General features: G+C 41.3%; 1 protein-coding gene across 1 annotated transcript; it reads right to left on the bottom strand.

Moving 5' to 3' along the window:
- Nucleotides 1-48: 48 nt before the first annotated feature.
- LOC125771219 (uncharacterized) lies at nucleotides 49-20,295 on the bottom strand. Its single transcript, XM_049441619.1, has 9 exons — nucleotides 19,519-20,295; nucleotides 12,691-14,048; nucleotides 5,148-5,328; nucleotides 2,243-2,372; nucleotides 1,812-1,952; nucleotides 1,621-1,690; nucleotides 1,388-1,545; nucleotides 1,115-1,319; nucleotides 49-777 (listed from the first exon to the last, which is right to left on the bottom strand). The coding sequence occupies exons 2-9, from the start codon at nucleotides 14,043-14,045 to the stop codon at nucleotides 600-602; spliced, it is 2,418 nt and encodes an 805-aa protein (XP_049297576.1). The 5' UTR covers nucleotides 14,046-14,048; nucleotides 19,519-20,295; the 3' UTR covers nucleotides 49-599.
- Between the last annotated feature and the right edge of the window lie 2,136 nt (nucleotides 20,296-22,431).

Below are 22,431 nucleotides of genomic sequence, written 5' to 3' on the forward strand. Positions count from 1 at the left end.
TAGGCAAAACTTGGTGCAAAAATGAGGAAAGTAAAAACACAAATCTCCTTTCTGCGTTGGATTATTGTTAAAAATATACTTTATTACACTGTTGAATATGTTCCACTTTTTTCTAATGCATCTACTACTGCTTACCGCTGCTAAGAACGACTTTCGCAGAGACTTACTGCGCACTTAGCTTACGGATATATGTAGCAGATTATGCTTACATTGACGATTACTATTATTCTTTGATACATCAAACATCCTTCCAAATTGGGTTTGTTGAACACTTATCATCTAGGATTAACACTAAACGTGTATTGCACAAGCGATTTTAATATTATTTTACCTTAAATACAACAAAACAGATACAAAGTGCTGTCTCACTAGAATGGATCTACAACAGTCTGTTGAGGAGAAGAGATTTTGTCCGGTAAAGGTAAAGCACCAAAAATGGGTCCATGATGAATAGAGAGCGCCTGTTCATTAACTGCCGGCCTGTTACTATGCTATCACTTAAACAATTTAACTGCCAATTCTCCCATTTTTTTGTAACTCTCCTGTACAAAGATTCGGCCAGTTTCGGCAATCCACAAAAGTAGCAGATTGATGTCCATTTAGTTCCGCACCTTTGCCCTGACTGGGGTAGGAGAGTGGGCCGGTGACGCATTCCGACTATCACCGGTACTTCCATCCACCGAATTACGACGCACGGGTTCCGCCGTTCCGTTCGATTCCATCGATGCTTCGTACTTTTTGATGAGCGCATTATTGTTCGCATAGGTCACCTCAAGTCTACGACGAATCAGAGAAGGTAATTCTTTGAAAAAAACGTTGGAAATTATTTAACCATTAACAGCATGCAGCAGCCCATGCGTCCATTTACTTCCGAGGGTGGAACCCACTTTTGTTGGATGAGTTTTTTGCGCGTGAGGAAAGCATAATTTTAAACATGCACGTTCCTTGGCCACATGGTCGACATGGGAGAAAGGAGCATAAGTCAATTAGGTTAGCTTGCTATTTGGATGGAGATGTACAGATTGGCTCTTGTGGTGTGTTTTGTTAGCACTTCGATTGACAATATCACACCGCGTTCTGCGCCTAACGAATTTCCCCCCATTCGCGAGCTTACTTTGGCACTTCCAACGGTCGAATCAAGCTCTGTATGATCTTTCGATTGGCCGACAGCGCTGGTCCACTCACGCACAGCGTGGCCGACTTTAGATAGTTGACCAGATCCTTTGTGTAGTTTTCCTCGCCCTCCTTGCTGACCGCTTTCGTGTCCTTCGAGGAGTTGAAGTTGAACGGAAATACTTTGCGGAACTTGGAGCGAAAACCTACGATCGGAGTGTTACGCAAGTGAGTGAAGAACCAAACATCAATTGGAAAACTTTTTACCCCATACCGTTTTGTGTTGGTTGTGGCGTAATGCTGCAGCTGCGTGCCTTGAGCGCATTCTTGTCCACCGGAAGATTAATGTCGTGCGACCATCTACCGCAGGGTGTCGATTTGTCCAGCAACCGTGCCCGGGCGCATTGTTCTATCGTTTCTGCACAGGTGTGTCTGGGAACAGATGGAACAAATTTCGTTTTATTTCGTTTCTTTGGAACACTATGACCAGAGTGTTGTTTTGCATACCTGCCACAAAAGCGTGCCCACTGTTCCGCCCTAAATCCTCGTCCGGTATCGGTTTCGACTGGCGATGCCCCTGTCCGAGGGAGGGGAAAACGAATGGCGAAGCACCGGCAAGACACCACGTGGCGAGAAATAGGTAAAATGGAAAATATCTACACCGAAAAAAAACACCGGCCCATCCGTGTGACACTTACCAGCAAAGAGCAGCAGCTTGGCACACCGTGTCCTGCCCTGCAGGGCGGCCTTCATGAGTGGCGTGAAGCCCAGATTGTTCTTCGGATCAATGGTCAAGCTGCGACATTTGGTGATGAGCATGTTTACCACATCCGAGAGACCTGCGTAATTTCGTCAGAAGGAAATAGAATTGATTAGAAAAATTAAAAAGTTAAATCTGATGAGAAATTCCAAAGTCTGAAGAATTAAGTGCTTCAAGTGTCCTTGTACTACACATCGCTCAAGTGTGAGTTATTGACCTGCAAGAAGATCGCACGCACTCGATGCATTATAAACTAATTCCACATAGACATACTACATATAAATAGCTGAACCACAGGGACATGTTGCATATCAATAGCAAACCCTCCCTACTCCTTGTGTAAAAACCCACCCAACAACCCTTACTTACCGGCCTGGGCCGCAAAATGCAACGGTGTGTTACCCTCGTTGTCCGGTTTGTTGACATCGATGCCGGGCAGTTGTAAAAACAGCTCCAAAAAGTTGGTTAAATTTGTCGAACAGATGTACGAGATGGCCGTCTGGAAGTGTAGAGTAAAGTAGAGACATTACCAGGTGTTGTAAGGGGAGACGCAACTCATCACGCACACGTTGTACTGCATGCGGTGAATTTATTATTTCTACGATTGCCAAACAAACTGGAAGTGGCCACGGGTTTTGACCATCGACCAGCGGTGAGGTATTCGCTACAGTTCAAAACCATCGCGAGTTTCGTCAATGCATACCGTGTGGAATGAACGGAACTACGGAAGATGGGATAGGAAGTTGGTGGCAATCACGTACTTTACGTGGAAGGTTAAGTAATTTCATATCGGAAACGTACTGCATATAAAGCATAATAAATTTGTATCCTGCATTGAACGATTTTGAAATTAATTTACCATCTTCAGATGGTAAATTTGTCGTTGTCAATATTCCTTTAGTTAAATTTTGCCTATTCGATATCGTTTGAAATTGATAAAATAGAACAAACATTACAATACAGTTTGATAAGAAGTACAAATTCAAATTATTCTCAATTATTTACAATTTATTTATCTTTATTTTAATTTAAACTAATCGGCCAATAACATTCTCTACTTTTCTCGAAAATTGCGTTCAAAAGGGCCAAACATGATGAACCATTTATTTTTATTCAAAATGTAAGGTCAAGTTGACTATTCAACTACTCCCAGGCAAAGTTCTCAAGGCATTGTTCTTCAATTTGAGTAATAAAAATAGCATCAAAAACCTGTCTTGATCAAACTATCACACACAACCTAATAAATCGTGTTGGGAAAAAAGAACCCCTCACACTTAATTGCTTTATTAATCAGGGTCATTCCTTCCTTTTTTGGTTTAGCAAGTCATAACATTTACAAAACATTTGTTACGAAAATTACGAGCACAAAATTGCATCATCAAAGCTTACATTAAATCGCCTGTTTAAACACGTACATGTTCGGTACATGCCGATCTAGCTAATGGTAAGCAAAACCGGGGGCAGATTTGTGTATTTGTTGCTAATAAATCGCCAACAGAAAGGCCATCCACTGCTAAAACCTTTCTTGCATCTGTCAGGCACGAAATCGAACACAATTATTGTCCCTTTGCCACAACCTCACCCACCCCGCCCCCGGGGGTGCGAAAAGGCCAACGAGAAGAAACGGCAGCTTGATGACAGCGTAAACAAATTGCGCCGTCCGCAAACGAGATGAACCATTTTCCGAACCCATTTTGTGATCGCACACGCTTTTGTTCTCTCTCTTTTTTTTTAAATTTACTTTTTTCTTGCCTTCTTACTGTATCTGGGTGAATTCTTCCTTCGCATTAGTTGTACAGTTTGACGTTTTACGTTTTAGGAATTTAATAATTACAACCTCTGCCCACCATAGTACCATCGGCTAAAATGCAACCGTGCTTATATCGAAGTAAATAGTATAGAAAAAAAAGGTAAAAAAAAGTTTACAAATCACTGCATGAGAGTGAACACAGGCGGAAAAACAACCTTACAAACCGGGAAATGTTCCGCCAGTGTAAACGGTATTGTTTTACGCATTGTTGTATTGACCATTTTCATTCAATTTCCTTCTGGTTTTCTGTTTGTGTACTGCAACTTTTAATGGGCAAACCGTTCCGGGAACACTGTAACCAAGCGTGGCCAGGGGTTTCCCACGAGTTTGTGAAACGTTCGATCAGTATCAACGTCGAGGGAAAATTATTTACTTCCAACGGAATTCTTTTGCGATGCATTCGCTCCACTGTTATGGGGTCCCCATCGTTTGTGGGTGGATGGTTTCTGTGTGTTTACATCGGGAAATGAATGCTTTCCGTAGGATTTTCGAAAAAAAAACAGGGAACAACCCTTTTCTGCAACCATCTCCTACAGATGGCAGAAAGGTAAGCGATCTTTCCCGGTAGACTGTCCTGTGAGCGGACATCTCCATGCTGGTGATTCAGCGTTGTGGTTGCTGCTCTGCAATAACACTGGTTGTGGCGTGTGTTTAAATTGAATTACGATCCCGAAACCTATCTCCAACCCCGAATCACAATGCGTCCGAAACGATTAAAACGAACCAATTGAGTCGAGAATTTTGCTTGGCTGATTCGATCACGTCAGTACTGTAAATAGATCAACCAGACTCGGCGGTGTCTTAAAGTATAATTAATGTTGAGCAAATCTTCCGGAAGATATTACTTATAAATAGCAGAAACAGTTGAAAACATCTTAAAACTATTTTTTTAAACCAAATATACCAACTTCCAACACTGTATTACATTGCATAAAGCCAAGCAATAACCTTCTACCCTTTAAAAAGGAAATTAAACATTCCAATCGACACGGACAAGCCTTTGCACAGACAATCAATCTACACAAAGCCTTGTCAGTCTGGTCCCAATGACACGCTCCAATTAATTTAATCTATTCTCATTTTATGTTTTCAATTATCCCGATTCGTACTCTACAGAACTATGACACTGGTCTGTGAGTATTCGAAGGACCTGTAGCTTTTATGCCGTGGGTGTATATAAATAATATCGTAATTATTTAACAGGAGCTTGTAGTTTATTCAACCAAACGTGTAGCTCGTCATATCAGCGTGAAATCTTTAGCAGAATTGCACTAAACGACACGGAGTTATGTGATTAAAATCTTTATTTTTGGTAATCTGAGATTGATGAATTGAAAGTTTACGAGATCGAATAAAAATATTAGTTTAATAAATATTAATCGTGCATTATTATAACACGCCCAGTAGATTAATATCGATAAGGAAATTAAAATAAAAAAAAAATATGTCAAGTGCAGTACGTACCCTTCCACTACGATCAGTAGAATTGAGATTCTCCTTCGAGATGCCATTCTCCAGAATGTCTCGGAACACTTCCTTCAGCAGATACTCGTTTGCATCGCGCGATGCACGCAGCAGTGTCGTCACCGTCGGTACCTGCTCAAGACTCATCCTGAGGGCACGTATTCGTGAGCTAAGTGTTGGACTGAAAATTAAAGCATATAAAAGAAGAAATTATATAATAACTAATTCTGATCTACAATCTTCACATTTAAATAGCTTTTGATGTTTTTAAAACTACATTTTTTACGTAAGATTGACGTCATTGGTTTCGGTTGATTTGCCAAAAAGGCCTATCGAATATTCAAGTAGTGTTTCCATTTCTCTCATCTCTAAATGATCGAAATGCTGCTCAGTTTATGTTGCACTAGGCAGCATATTTCATTGTCCAAATGTCTCGTGTCACTTAACGCTCGGGATTTGTAAAAACCTTCCCGATGATGCATGGCAGAATGAGCGTGAAGTTGCATCAGTTTTGAGCCAAACCTGAATGCTGTACGGTTTCATGCATTCTTCTGCCGCATTGCACAATTTGTTGTGTTAGGAAAATTCACGCACTACCATGGTGCCGTTGACCGAGGAATTGGTGGGTCCATCTCCAAGGAACGTCTCGAGGAACTATTGGGAAGCTGAGACGGAAGCGCAAGATGAAGCAAGACACACCCCGCGCACAGTGTTTATGCTGGTGAGAGTAGTAAAGTAGTACAACATTTCCCACATGGGGTCTAACCAGTGTTTCCCGCATTCCCGAACAAACCCAATCCCAACGGTGTGTATGCTTTCGCCAGTTTCTTGCCCTCGATCAATCGATATAAATAGAGTAGCGTCTTGAGTACCGTATGGCACCATGCAGTGTGCAGCACAGGGTGTCTCGTACGGTGTCCGTACGATGCTCCAACTAAATCACGGGCTTAATCACGGTTACATGTCACCTCCCGGGAGGGAGTATATTCATCTCGCCGTACTACGATTGCTGACGTAATGGTTAACAGGCTGATGCGGCTTTCTTTAACCTCATGATAGTACACTTCCGGAGCAGGAACGTTACGAACTACTAGCAAAGTTCTCCGAATCGCTCAATTACATCCTGCCATTCGCGGTACGGGCCGCTGATCCGCTGATGAGTGTGTTGCTTTTTAATAGGCTCATTAATCGAAACTGAACATTACGATAAGACGCACTGCGACGCATACAACAACAGTGAACAAACGCTACAAGAACAGAATAATAACAAATGCAAGACAGAAGCGATTGAGCGTAAGTCGCTGAGTGACTGAGGTCGTGTAGACAAATGCATACTAATGAGCGACAGGAAGGCTAAATGGCCGTCGGACGATTGAATGCTTGAAGACTTTAAAAAATTATGTCGTTAAAGAGGGAAACGATTCACCTCAGGGTGGAGTTTAAGAAGATGATAATATCAAGCCATCAACTTTTGATTGTAAACGCAATACTAGAGATCAGTGATCGACAATAGTTTTCTCTTCTTTACTAGCGTTTACTAGCTGTTATTTTGTGAAAATTCAAGAAAAAATACAGTTAAAAATTTGCCATCAATTTACACCGTTTTTAACCTTTTGCTCCTTTAGTACAATGTATATTTTTTTAGTAGCTATTAGTACGAAGCATATGGTGCATATATCAATCAGGAATTTGAAACAGATGTCTATTTCACATCTGAAACATTCCAAGTTCATTCCTTTGAAGTAGTAGCAAAGAAGAAGCACACAACAACAAAAGCATTCAAACTCACAGTGCGTAGATGCGTAGTGTCCTAGCAGAGGTACTGTTTGAATGTGCAAAAGGCTGAAGGAATTTTATTTTTAAACCCACAAAACCAACGAGTCGCTCACGCACGCCACATTTGCCACAGATGGTATTAAGCGACTCTCGTACAAGTGGTGCAGGACAAAGAAGTTACAAGAATTAGCCCGTAGAGGTTGAAATTTTACACAAACAAATTTGGTTTCTCTTTGATCGTATCTACTAAGACTGCGTGCGGCATTCACGAGCTGTAGCTCAGCTGCCGGAAGGTGTGAAAGGATATGGCTTACGTTAAATTTCAATTAGAACAATTCATCATACCTATCGTACGCGTTTGTTTGGATTATGGCGTGGATACATTTCCAAGGAGCTAGTTGCAAACTCGCAGACTCCGCACCAACTGCGGTGCGTCTCAATCGATCAATCGCGATCGCCCAGATGTCTGTTAGTAGACAACAATTTCTACTCGATGAAGGATACAGTTCATTTGATGCTCTTCATCGTCTAACGTTAGATTTGTATATTTTTCACCTCTCGAGGATGAAATTTCGACTTTGTTGATCATGCTCAAGTGTGGTTTGATGGTGCACTGTGAGTTTACTCACATGTGGCGCTTTTCCTCGAATAAAAGAACATTCATTCCGCTTTAGGCACGAAACGTGTCCGGCAGAGGTCACGATTCGGCACAGACGAATTTCCAAATCCACTTCTAGCTGTAACAACGTATTACGTCTTACTTCCTATCAGCTTACTACTATGTCCAAGAATAATACAAATAGAAGAACAGAAAAGAGGCACAAAAAACAAACGCATAAAATTAACTGGTTTCAGCGGAAATGTCATAACCTCTCGATGCTTTACCAAACTACACAAACAGTATACAATCACGGCTAATCTCCACCCGTGGCCAAGAGACTGATGTTTACGTTTTTGGCATTGGATGGTATTCTTTTTTATTTATTTTCATATCTATCTCTCTTTCTTGTCCTCTTTGAATGACGTCTTTTTTCCGTGAACAGTGAAAGTTATGCCGTATGACCCATGGCTTAGCAGGATTGATAAGGCCGGTGGTTAACGTTATCAAACTTTTGTGCATATTTAACATTTTTTTTCTTTGCAATGTCGCTAGCGAATTACGATTAGCTAATCGGACATGTACATGAGAGTACATGTGCCCCCAGGACCGGAATGATGGATGAGTGAATTTATGCAGAGATTGACGTTTAATTTGCATTCACTGGACAAGAACATATTAAACCGTGCTCCATCTTGTGTGTAAACTGTTTTGTATCTCGCGTGTAAATAAAAGTCGACAGTTTTCCCCTCCCCGCGGGGCGGCTTGTTAACTACGCTGTGATAAATGATCGCACATAAACCCTTTTTTCAGTACAGTTCTAGACGCCGTTCGTTTAAGGTGGTTAACAAAAATGAAAGTGGAGGATTTTACACTGTACTAACGCAAAAAAGGGAGCAAATTGGGAAGTTTGCCGAGCGCTGTAGCACCGTCCATTTTTCATCTTCATTTCCCGGCGTAAATGTATCTTCCAAAAATCCAAAGTCCTGTACAAATAGACCGATCCGTCCGACGGGGGGGGGGGGGGGGGGGAAAGCGTGAGAATAAAAACCCATGCAGCGAAAGTCTCACGCGAAAGAAACACGTCAGCAGTTGGAGATGGTTTGCTGATCGCTGGCTCCGATCTAGGATGGATGGATGGAGCAAGGTAGTGAAGGAAGCAGCGATACATTCATCTCTTTGGTGAATAAATATTTATCCTACAACTTTTCGGCCAGCTCAGCTAGGCTGGTGGATGCTTTTGGGTGATGGTGGGAAGTTGCATTTATTCTCCAACAATCTCTCGGAACACATCATATACATTCACTCGTGCGAAGGTGGACTAGAATGGGATGGAAGTGTTAACAGTTAGGAAGAAATAAAAAAATAATCATTGGAGATTTTGAGTATGACTAGACACAAGGTGCATAGACACATCACCAATGGAATGAGTAATGTCCACGAGCGTCCCACGAGTAGAGTTCCCTGTGAGTTTTCTGTGGGTCAATTGGTTGGATTTAATTTGTACGCCACATCTTGCACCCATGTGCACCATCAATTGATTGTACCTTGTGGACGAATTAGCTGCTCAATCTGATCAGTCTACAAAGACATTCACTGATCATTTACCTTCCATGTTTCCGGGGTACTATTAAAACGGTAGTACTCCTGGAAGCTATTAATAAACGAGTGCGAATGCATATATTGACATGGACCATAAATCACACCAAAACCTTTGCGTTCCTCCAAAGAGGGCCTTTGAAGATCACTTAGCAAAACTGCAGCTACTGATAAAATCTTCCTTTACCTCTGGTAGTCGCTGATCTTCGCGATAATGCCTCGTAAAGCTGTCGTACACTTACTAAAACGTTCGGTTGTTTATTTTTCGAACACGATCAGTTTGTTTCACTTTACTTTTTACCGTTCCAAGCTCTGTTTTTCTTTCCCCAAGCGTGTGCACTTGCTCAATAGTAGGTATTTATCTGTTCGAAGGTAAAAATCCTCCGAATGTATAAGACGAATTTGTTTAAAAGTGGCGCTCCGTATAAATACACTTTTGGGCTGAGAAATGATGTGCGATAAGAGCATGGGGAAGGTGTTTTTTTTGGGTGAATCGCACAATTGTTCAAACAAACTTTACCGGCCCAACGCTTGTTTGTTTGACCGGTGCGAAACGGAGATCCGTACGCTTTTGATTTACGAGCCACGCTCAACCCGAAATCTTCGTTCGCCGGCGTATTATCACCTGTCAATTACCGGTAAGGTGGAGGTGGTTTTGTGGCAAGTCAATTTAGATACCGATCAGCCCATTATTTATTGCCCCAAGTCAGAGCTAATTATTGTGTGTGTTTTTTCTGTGCGTTTACGACAATTTGTGGTTCTCTCAACCAAGAGTACTTGGGGAGTTTCAACGCGAATTGGAGTTGAGTTGAGATATCTTCATTCTACGATCGGGAGCTCGATCTTCAACGCTGCATGCATTAATTTTGCTCTGTTTGTCGGTGTATCTTCATTATTTCCCTTTTCTCATGTATTTGAATACTCAGTGTTCAGTGTTTGTGAAATATTGTTTCTCGCAGTGATAAACATTTTACTTCCGTCAATCTTGTTGACAATTCTTCCGGATTCCGTTCCAAACCCTTGGGTCTTCTCGTCGAAGCTAGCGACAACTATGTTTGTCACTTCTAAATTGCACTTTTGCCGTATTGCAACCCCATAGACTCCCCGTTTTCAATCGATCAGTTACGGGTTCGGAGAGGAAAAAGAAAACAAAACAAACAACACACACCGTACAATATCTGCATCCGCCAGCACAGTGTGTGTTTGATTTATACTAATTGTTGTTTAGCTGTCAATGGTTGCCAGCGCCATTTGCAAGGTTTTTTTGCGCTCGGCTTCGACAAACCGTGCCGGGGCCAACGCCGGATGATGCTATCGTTCGGCGTTTATTCCTTTGCCGCTTTTAATTGCACCAGGCCCGACTGGCATAAATAATATGGACCACACGAGGTGTGTAAGTTAGTGCCGATGTGTGTGCATCGGTTCATCATCACCACGTTCCACCGTTTGGAAATCGATCGAAATGCCAAACGGTGTCGGAGCTGTTAACATCACTTTTTCACGAGGGGTTTTTTGGTTGTTTCATACGTTTCGTGTATGCTTTTTTCTTTATTTTAAATTTGTGTGATGACAGTTTTCCACCCTCTCCTTGTCATGTACGGTGATCGTGTTCCCCGTTCAGGGGGAGGTTGTATTACGAAAATGGGGAAAAAGGTGTTGCGCAAAAGAAAAAAATAACACAACTCACACATCCACCCGAGAGCTACACATCCACCAAACAGAACAGTTTGCTCCAATTTTTCGATTCTCCAATTTTTCGAAGGACTATTTGCAAACCTGGGCAAGGGAAGAGTTGCATTGGGCGTTGGGTGAGGTTGCGTTTTTTCGTAGCCAATCGTTAATGTCAAACGCCATACTGTCTCAGGTCGGCTCAACAACATCCGTTACGGTGGAAAGGGGTTTCTTCCAATTCCCGCCCCCCCGTATTTCACGGTGCCACCCTCCAGGTTGTGGCGTATCGATGCTGGATTGATATTTTTAACGGACAGCGTGTAGCCGAATGTTTGTTTATCTATTCATTTCCGCGCCCAATAAGTGGCGTTTAATTATATTTATGTGATTTTTTTTTCGTTGGTTTCAACACTCCAAAGAACGTTTTACGCTTCGATTTACATTCGGCTTGGTGGCGAGAAGCTGAGGTGGGAGGAATTTAAAAACAACGCATAAAAGAACATTTGCACCCGGATTTAACATTTCCAAATTCGATCTCTATCTGCTTGCAGCGGTACGGTTGAATAATTAAGTAGGAATTCGGACAGAAAAATTCACTTTATTAACAGCACGCGAGTGCAACGATAAACGTGTCACCGATTGCATGGTTCGATGCAGGAAGTCATACGAATAATACGTGAGTGGTGTAATTACATCGGATTATGGATGGAAAATCAAACGATAACTTTGTTTAAGCTACCACGTACGGAATTGTGATTGGGTTGTAGACATACTGAAAGTATGCAATTTGTTTCCAACATGGCTAGGAGTATAATTTGATTTTTTAATTATTCGTGTAGTACTTATTTAAAAAAATTTAACAACCCTTTTATAACTTGCTCTATGTACAAATAACAGAAATCATTATAAAAGTGCACTGTACTACGTTCCCTCGTAGCGATTAAACAGCCAATGATCGATCGACGAGTACGCACTCGAACATTTCACTCAAAAATCACCATCAAATTAATGCAAAACCGGTACACCGGGTAGGGTGGCGCAGTATAGCTTTGCAGTTTTAAAATAAATATAACTCACGATTTATAGGGCCGCCGTGTTTTCTACTCCGCTTTCCTCGGCAAACCGTGACGCGCGTGTTTCACACAACTGGACCAAAACCCAGGAACCAGAAGCGCGGGCGGCAACCGTTCTGACGAACGTACTCACCACGGCGGGGGGTTGGATGGAGGAATTATTTATCGCTTTAGAACAATTCGTAAAAACAAACCACTCCACGATCAACTGCCAAACCCGTTGGCTTCACACCCCCGGGGTATTGATTATATTAGTTTGCACTGTATTTTTGTTCACACCGAAATCGTTCTGAATGCGTTGGAATAGTGTTCAAAGCACACACAATAATTAAACCGTCACTTGCTGACACACACCGGTGAAAAGTTGGGAAGCAAACGATTGGGAACTGCCGGACGACCGACCGTATACTACGAGCTGCTGAATGGTAAATGAACAGTTTCGTTCAGCTGCCTGTTTAAAAACACGCACGCGAAGCGAACGCAAAATGTTGGCGCGCGTTTACACTGTTGGATTGAGAGCGCTAGTACGAGTGTGAAATATTTCACGCTGACTTGCGAGCTTTGAAATGTGTGAAATATTTCCCAAGCTCTGAGGTATCGTTGTGTGTGATTACTTTTACTTGTTTTTTTTAAATTAAGTAAATTTACCCATTCTTGACCCGATAGATTTGTACTCCAAAAAAAATGAGAAATATTGATCAATATATCAATCTCTTCAAACAAGACGTTATTTTGTATATAACTCAAAATTTAATTTGCATTTTTTCTCCTGCCAATATTCGAAATAAAAACATTACTTTATTCACATTTAAAGCAATATTCTTACCTTTTTGTTTCTGCCTTGCCTCGATCCGAACCGATCAGTACCGTCGTGCTGACAGGGGCGCTTGGTTCATGGTTGGCACTTTCTAGCTTTTTGAGCGCTCGATTCGTGCGCCATCTTTCAACAAAGTCCCAAAACTGGGCAGTGTTACGATCCCGTCCAAGGTTCGTATCCCTCGCACAGCGAAACTTTCCATCATCCCCTACGATGCCCTTGAGCGGATCGTTACCATTCCCCGCCGGTTCGTGGGATGTTCCATTCCGTTCGTCAGCAGTTCCTGTTCCATTACTACCGTTTCCATCCTGTTCACTGTCATCGAACTCATCCTCCTCCTCGTCGTTAAGCGTTGCTGATACGGCCGTCTCCATACCTTCGTACCGGTCGGTATACTCTGGCACGGCAAGATACTGTCCACTTTTCCCGTACATCGACCGATGGTTACTACCGTTCGATGTACCTGTCTGCCGGATAATACTAGATACGTTGATTTCATCCACACGCCGATCTTTCAGCTCGTTTGTTCCGGTCATTTCACCCGATTTGTTAGCAGCTTCCTGCACCCTTAACATCATTCCATCCATCGGTGCTAGGTGTGGTGAGATAAGTGACTTCGTGTGTCGTCCACCGGGTCCTACATTTCCCTGCAATTTCCCAACCGATTTCGTTCGCGTTCGAGCCACTATTGGTGCTTTCGATGGATGCGTCTGAGAACCGCTGCTGGAGATTGTACGCAGCATAATGGTTGGTTTCTTTGTGGGATGGTTCCACAGACCGCCAGCAATCGTGCCGAGATCTTCACTCGGTCGTGATCGATTTGCTCCACCAACGTTATTGTTGACGTCCTCTGTGCTGGGAAATTTTTGATTTATTTGTGGCAAGCTTTTAAGCGATCGTCCCGAACCACCGGTTCCACCACCATTGGAGGTACATCCATTGCCGGAACTTGATTTCTGTTGGTAAGCCTTCTGACGTGCGGATTTACTCTCGGTGGAGGCGCCTGGTGATCCTTTCGGTGAGGATAGTTCACTTCCACTATCGATCGAATTAACGGAGGGACGCAGGTGTAGGACGATCTTATTGTTCAGTTCCTTTGGTTTGTAAGCTGTCGAGCTACCAATCGACGTCGAGGTGGCCGATGTCGGGGTAGGTGTTATCTGCAACGATTGATGGGCACGCGCTTGTGCTGAAGATGTCGTCTGCTGCGACTGACTGATGAGCGTTCCATTGACGTACTGCATTGTTCCGTGAGCCATACGTTGCTTCTGGACGGGCGTGGTCGACGGTACGGCTGGTACCGCCGGTTCGGGAAGGGAGAAACGTACCTTCCGGTTGGTTTTCGGTGGCGACCCATCCATCATGCGCTGAAACACATCATAAACGGAATGCTAAATTAAAATGTTGATATTTATTTCTCTTCCGTCCACATACATAATGATTAAACGATAGAGAAGCACGGAGTGTGAAGGTAAGAGACAGGAAGAGAGGGAGAGATAAAAAAGAGTGTAAGACATTTTTATTACTATAGAATGTTTTCGTTCCTCACGATCGTCCTAATAACATCTGTCACGTACTTTGTTTACGGCGTGTTTTGGTTTGCTGCTGGTTGTTTGTATGAATTCTTTTACACCACACGTGCATCAACCAGCACGAAGCTCGTAAATCAAACCTAACCAGCAAAGTGTGGCAACGAGAAAACACAATAACCAGATGGGCACTGATTAAGCATCATTGCAGTGGGGATCTGCATCGAGAAGGTATGCTTTTTTTCCCCTGTCTCGTTGGAACCATGTGAAGAGCAGAAGCAGTACGAAGCAAAACAACCACGATCGGTTTCGGTTTTCGGTGGTCCAGTTGTTTAACATCAATGTCTATACCACAAAATGGTAAAATTTTATTAGTGAAAGAGCACATGTTTTTCATTATTTTCAACAAACAGAACACAATATTTGGTTGATGTTTTATTAAAAATAACACGATTTGAAATTTAAAATTTAATCATATAATTTTCCATTTACAATTAAGCTATATTGACCCAAAACAAAATGACATAAAAGAGAAGGGGATAAAAATAACACCAACCGAAACAAAACACCTCACACATGTGTTTTATTTTCTCTTTTAATTGGCATCTCATCGAATGAATTATAATTGTGTATTGCATCTGTAACAAGCACCTTTCAGCAGTGCGATTCATTAGTATCTATTTAGTATCAATAGTCATAATTTCTCCCTCTAAAACGTCGTAAATTGGAGGTTTTTATTTGGATTTCTCCTTGTTTTTTTTTGTGAGGAAAATTACGTTCAATGAAAGGTAATAACAATAAATAAAATGTTTTTAAAAAAAATATTTACAACAAAACTTTTTTTAAACCTTTTTATATCAGCCATTCGTATACTGTATGGGACATTTAACAAAAAATTGGAACAATAAACTTTCACTCAGCTTGTCATCGGGCTGGGCTCACAAAACAATCCGGGACATACGGTATACAAAAGTAGGTTAGATAGACTCGTGTGTCAAATTTGAGGGGGAAAATCACGTATTGATAATCTCACGAATGTCTTCTACCGTCTCAATTTCATACATTTCCCTTAAAATGAAACCAAACAGTACCGATAGCACTCATGCAACGTTAGTACGGCCACATCAGAGCGTTTCCTCCTACTCTTCCTTCCCTTAACTACTTCTATTCCCAATAAAGAGGAAAAGTGGATCGAGCAGCAGTAGCATTCGCTTGATCGAGATTGTGTTTTTGTGCACATTCCTGAAAACGACGAATGACGTACGCCAAAAAGCACGGTGGAATGACGCATGTATGCCGCCCGGGTGCGATACATGCGATCGAAACGATGAAACACTCGCGCACCCAAAAATGCCGAGGAGGATCCGGTTTAATCCCCCGATGGGTTTTTGTGTGAGTTTTCTTGCTTTTGCACTCCAGCTACAACGAGTTGTTTTTCCATCGTCGCCGTTTTGGTATGCGAGATCCGCCTCGCGTTGTTATTTATTCCGCCAGTCCGTCCAGCGGGCGTGAATTGCCAAAAAATCGTGTGGAAAAATGGAAAAAAAACCCGAAAGTATATGGAAAGGGTAATTTTCCACTAAGGAAGTGTTGGTTACCTTTGCTTTTTGCCTGCCAACGGTGTTCATTTTCTCGTGTGCATTCCCGGCACACTGGATCGCACTGGAAACGATGATTATTGATTGCCGTTGTTGTCTGTTGTGCGAACAGAACGGGGGGAGAAAAAAAAAACACATTTTTTCCCCGTCCCAATTTAACCGTTTCCGTGTTCCGTTTCCTTCTGTCTCCTAATGTTGCAGGTGCGATATTCCACTGCAATGGCTAGTGAACACGCTACCATAGGCATAATTATTGGTGAAGTCATTGAACTGAAGTAGATCTATCAAGTGAAGTAGAGAAAGCGTGATTTTTTAAAATAATACAGAAAACATGATTTACACACGTACACATAGAGCCGCATGCAACGTGCTATTATTGAGCACAACCAGGCGTCTCCATCAAAAACGTGTTCACAACCAGGCGTCTCCATCAAAAATGTGTTAATTTTATTAAATTTTTCAAAATCATTTCTGTCCACAATAAATCATATTTTTTGGAGAAAATATCTTAAATAAAAATAATTAACTATTTAAATTTACTTTTTAGTTTTTAATTTTATTTTTTTGTGTAGTCATTATTTTCAAAATATTTTCTTATCGATCTTTATGGACAGCACGCAATTATTCACGGTTGTATAAAGTAGTCCAAAATATGTTTTAAAGAAATTGGACATTTGAGGCACCAAAACTATGGTTAATTTTTTTTTCGGTGTTTTGGGCAAAATATTCTGGAATAATAATTACTCGAATTGAAATTGTTTTTTGTATAACACTACTTTGTAAAACACCTCAAGGTTAAATATTATTTTCCCGCCATATAATTATAGTATCGTAAACCTCGCTAGTACTGCACCACGGCTGTTTACAATAATTTGTACCTAAATTGTAGCCATTCAGGTTCAGTTATCTTTTATTTCGTTGTAATATTTCTCCACATAGCCAATCAATCAACGGCTCCTTTTTTGCCACTGCTTACAAACACACACACTGCTGATTGCATGATTGGTAACGTTCAAGGTGAAATCAGCCAAACTAATAGTAGTAACAGTTTGCAAGGTTCCTCTCTTCAATCTGATGTCGACCCGGAATGCCGTAAAGCTTTAGCCATAGCGTGACTGAGCGTAAGTCGTAATCGAATTCGCAACACTTTGCTCACATTACACTGCTGCCAAGGAAGTGTGCTTTTGCTTCTCACTGCAAAGGCTAACGATCGGGAAGGATTTGCTGGTTCGGCACGCTTTCCCATCGGTACCATTAAGCGATCGAAAAAAAACCCCTCCGTTTCTGAAAGTTATCTCTTTTCACGCTACAAAACCGACAAGCGACAACAAAAGTGGCTTCATTATTCGCGCTGTGTAGGAGGGGTTTTTTATGATGGCGGCAATATTTACACCATAGCGAAAGGGTCGCAACTAAGGGTCGATTAATAGTTCATTTAATAGGTTTTCTTGAGTGTCTTTTCGTTGCGTTTATCGTTTCGGGTTTCGGTTTTGTCGCAGCGACAATGAACGTCTCGCTCGGTGTGAGACGTTGTGCGAAATGTGGCCTAGTCTCGTTCTAAACAGACAGACATTTGTCGTTTTTCATTACCCCTGTAAAGAAAGGACGCTGACACGAAGGAATTAATACGAGGGTGTAATTTATGTATCGTGTCAGTGAGAACCTAGAATCGCGTGATCGTTTAACTCATTCCGTACCGTGGCGCTGGAAGTTATGTTGGAGTAGGTAATGGTTTGGATACCCTTTGCTACCGTAAAGGCGCCCCGTAAATGGGAAAGGAAAACTTGATTTGAAATCCACATACGTGACCACATAAATCAGGTCACACTTCGCACTGCCAGGTGGTGGTTTGCTAACGCTTTATTATTCTAATGCTCCTCGAGGAATCAAGGTGTTTCGTATCACACGTTAAGAACTCATGTTGAAGTAGTTTCCCCACCCGGAGGTCACGTGTAATGCTTCCTCTTGGAAACCGTGCAGAAAGCCCGTCCTTATGGAACTACCTAACTTTCTCTACACGTTAAACCACGTGACCTTCGCAATGCAACACCGAGTGCAAATTGTGTTTACGCTCGTAAGGATGACCCGAAAGTGGTCGACTACACTTCCCGATTCCATGCACAATTTAAGCCATTTGCTATTTACCGTGAAATCGATTTTTCGCTACAGTTTTACCGCACGTTCGATACGGTCGTTTTCATCGAAGTTAAACTAAAAAAACGGTTGCGAAGGGTGTTCACAATAAGAAGCAATGCTAAGAAATGCTTTTCAACACTTGCAGAAAAAAAATCGCCCATGAAGAAACCGCGAACGGACATTAAAACGGATAAGGAAACGGTGATGGCGAAAAAAAAATTAGCAAAATTCAATCTATTTTCGCAACCGTGGTTTAATGGTCACTTGTTAACGCACCCGAAGGAGAGATTGGCAGAAATGTTTTGCACACATGACCTATTAAAAGACCGAAACAAATCAACCGTTTGTCACAAGACTACACCTAGGTTTTTGCTTATTTTTGAACTTGCAAGCGATGATTGTTTTAATGTGTGTTTTTTTGTTGTTTTGGTGGTTTTTTGGGGTTCATTTGTGGACAAACGATGACAAAGTAGACAACGCCGTTGTGCGAAAATTTTTGTTGTCTTAGGTTATTTGTTGATTGCTAAACAAAAACAATATTTAAATTCATTTTTTGATAGTATCCAAACATTTGAAACAAATCTGGGTTCTGATTTGTAAAGCGTTGCGTTTACTCATTTGAAAGCGTATGTAACTTTTTTATTTCTTCGAAACCTACTAGAAAGAGAAAATGCAAATAAAAAAATGCTGAATTTGTATATCTAATCAAACCATTTAAATTCAAATATATCTCTTGTGCTTCTAGCGTCCTAGTGCGAACAAAAAAAATCAACTTTAAACACTACCAATCGATAGCATTGCAAAAAAAAGCAAAACAAAACAGACCAACTTCAAAACTACCATCAGCTGGTAGTAGTGACTGATTGCACGCATTTTGTGGATGGTGAATTTCCCACCGTTCATCCTTGTTTACTTTTGAACGAGGTCAAATAGCACGCTAAACACGCACCTTGCTCACTACCACCGATCCATTCACACCTCAAACCCGCGCCAACACTCGCCGCAAGAAGATTGATCTATTTTCGTACCAATATCGCAAAGTCCATCCCACGCTTTGGTCGCATCGTCGGCCCCGATCCAGGAAGGGTAAACCATGGCCCAATGGGAGCGAAACGAATCGTGTGGGATTCCATCCTGTGCTCGCCGATTAGTTTTGCTGGTCCGAAATTGTTTCTCTGCCATTTGCATTACTTTGTACAGGCGATCGACAGTGCGCTGGTCGTACGAGCCTAATGAGCTATGAATTAACCTTTTTCCCTCATTTCCTCCGTAGCTTAATGTGTGCGACGGGATGGAAGCGTTTTATTTTTATGCCAAAAACGGTCGCCTTCGCTGGTGAAGGTTGTCCGGCTAATAATAACCTTGACACTAAGTTGTGAGCATAACGCTAGAGGAAAATGTTATGAAAAAACATAACATAAAAAGGGATGACTGCTGAGCGGCTTAGCATTGAAAAAAAAAATGATTCAACCTTAGTTTTTTCTTTAGCTTGATTGGAGTGAATTATTGTTGTAAGTAAAACTGATTTTAGAAAGAACAGAAACGAACAATATTTAAATTTGTATAACCCTTACCAGATTCTTTTCCAGAAAGATGTCCTTTTTCTTTGAACTTGTTGAAGCAACACTGATTTATTCCATAACGAATACTCAATTCATTTCAACAGCTTAAGATCGTCACTTTGTACAAAAACACAAAATAAATCACGGTTAGCATTGAGGATCGTTATTTGCAGAAAAACTTCCAACTGTCATAATTGTTTAATGTTTAAATCCTCAAAGTATAACACCATGTCACCACACTGCTATCATTCACTACAATTATCGAAGAAGATGGTATCACACAGGCAGAAGTGAGATAGAGCAAGCAACAGACTCGAACACCAATAAAATGGCTTCTGTTTTCTGTTCCCACCTCACAGTTCAACTACCTTTTTTCCTGTGCATTTGCTCCGGTTTCTTAATTCCCTTAAAAAAAGGGAGATTCCTCTTCACTTCCGTGACGACTGACGGGTGTCAAACTGAGGGCTCTAAAACATTCACTTCTCAAAAAAAAAAACACAATCAGACACTTGCTGTGTGAGAAGAGGCCACCGAAAAACACCGATACCGACGTTGATGACGTTTTTTGAGGGGTTGCGCGAAAAATGCTTTTTCCACTCACTGGCTTGCATGGATCAGTCGGCCGAACATGCCGTTTTGATAGACGTTGTTTTTGGACGATGAGCGTCTTTTTTTTATTTCACTTCTTCATTTTTGACACACTTCGCAACTTGTCAGGACACCACCGGGAATGGAGCGGCCGAGAAAAAAAAACCGACAGTTGGAAAATTTTTAACCCCCCGTTTTTGAAGAACAGGAAAAAATTGGAAAACGAAACAACAAAAAACTCACAAACCAACTAAATCACACGCTCGAAATGTGCCGCAAATGCCGGCTCAAACACAACACGCTTCGACTTGCGCTCCCGTCAACGGTTGGACGGAAAATGAGGGAAAATTGAAAAGCGTTGCAACGTTTTTATACGCAAGCGAAAAGGCGCACACCGTGCGGACGCTAGACAAAACGGACCGTCGTTGGGAGACGCAGCGTCCAAAAAAGGATGGAAAAGTGTGTTGAATGGGGGGGTGGTACACGGGGCAGGTTGAATGTGTTTGTGTTGATCATATCGAAGCGGGTCACCTTTGGTTGCGGCTGACTGTGTATTGTGGAGTTTGGGGTGGGTTTCTTTTTTTGCATTGAGCGGGAAAAGGTTAGTAGGCGTCCAATGGACAACGTTGTTACGTTTGGAAAAACAGCTGTTTTTGAGGATATTTTCAAGTGCTTTGAGGTAGGTCTATCGAAACAAAACTATAATTAGATGCTAAGCAATAGTTTGTATTATTTGTAATCAAATGATTGACTATTATTATGTTTTTTATATAAATTTCCCAGTAGTATGAGTTTGAGTTTGGACATTTGAATTTTCGCAATTTGAAACCAAACCAATAAACTAAAACAAAAGTATCAGAACCAAACATTTACTCTTATATAGCTTTTTTACATGACTTTAATAATTAATTAATTCTTCTGACTATGGTTTATAAATTATTTGTTGTTTTTATTTTTTTTTGTTTATTTATTTATTTATATTACAAGATTACGGCTTTTCACAAGGCATTTCCTCCCTGTACTTTGCCTTATCCCGGGCATACTCGGTTGTGATACTGGGGTTTCTAGTTATTGCTGTTTTTGGTGTTATTGTTGTTGTTGTGGGTTGCTTTGTCCTATATTCTATTGGTTTGTGTGCGTTAATGCGTCCAGGATTATTGTTGATATTTTTTTTAATATCATTTATCATGGAATTATTTATCATGGAATTTCAATAATACTCACACTGTTATTGATTAATGAAACAAAATAAGAAAATGTTAATTTTCTGTAATGGATGTAATGAAATTTTATAATATCAGTTCTAGTAATAGTTTTGTACAAGAAATGTTCAAAATTAAAATAAGGCTGAATTCTTGAAAAAAAAATAAATCTTGAATTAACCAAGGTTAACATTTTTAAACTCTTTGTATTCCATACCTTCAACAGGTCATTGTAATACGAGCTGTTCTTGTTTCATTTTAAAACAACATGCATGAAACAATCGAGAAGGGTTAATGACACATAAAGCTGTACAAGCAACGAAAACTATTGCCCGTGTGCCTCCCTTTCTATAAATCTCACAGCTAATCTTTAGAAAGAAAGAAAAAAAAACGCAATAAAGATGTAATAAAACCCCCCCAAAAAACCATGCAAAATATCATGGCAACGATCACGAACGGTTCAGAGCATCGAATTACCGTGACCATCGCATACCCGTTTACCATTGCCAGAGCGTGTGATGTGTGCATGTACACGAAATCATAATCCTAGCTGCCAGCTGACAAAACTGACGAATTCTCCCTTACTGGCCATGAATTGACCTGGCACGAATGATGGTTTAGTGTAAATGATTTAAAATAAAATAAAAAAAACCTATCATTCACTACTGCAAAGCCTTCATCAATCGGACAATGATCCGTCCGGCTTGCAGTTGGAAGAGACCAAGGCGACTTCCTGGGTGTTTACCTGAGGGTAGAGTATAAATAATTTGATATCGCTACACGTTTGCTGATGAGCTCAGCTATCTCGGTTGACTCATAAAATATGACATGTGGACGTCCTCGTCCCCATCCTGGAATCGATCGATCGACGGAGCGTCGTGGGTCATCTTCAACTTTGACCCACTGATGACCGGTGTTAGTAAACAGAGTGTCACTCTCCCCCTAGCAGTGACATTCAAACGATAATCCACCGATCGAAAGCGAAGCATATATGTGTGTGAACACGGGTACAACCATCCCCTATATTGTCACGTGGGTAACTAATGGAGCACAAAGGCTACACAGGTGTGAGGGAACCAGCGGGAACAGATATCCAATGTTTACCTTTCCATTCGCAGAGGGTGCAATAGAGGCG

Source organism: Anopheles funestus, chromosome 3RL, assembly GCF_943734845.2.
Source record: "Anopheles funestus chromosome 3RL, idAnoFuneDA-416_04, whole genome shotgun sequence".
Taxonomy (NCBI): domain Eukaryota; kingdom Metazoa; phylum Arthropoda; class Insecta; order Diptera; family Culicidae; genus Anopheles; species Anopheles funestus.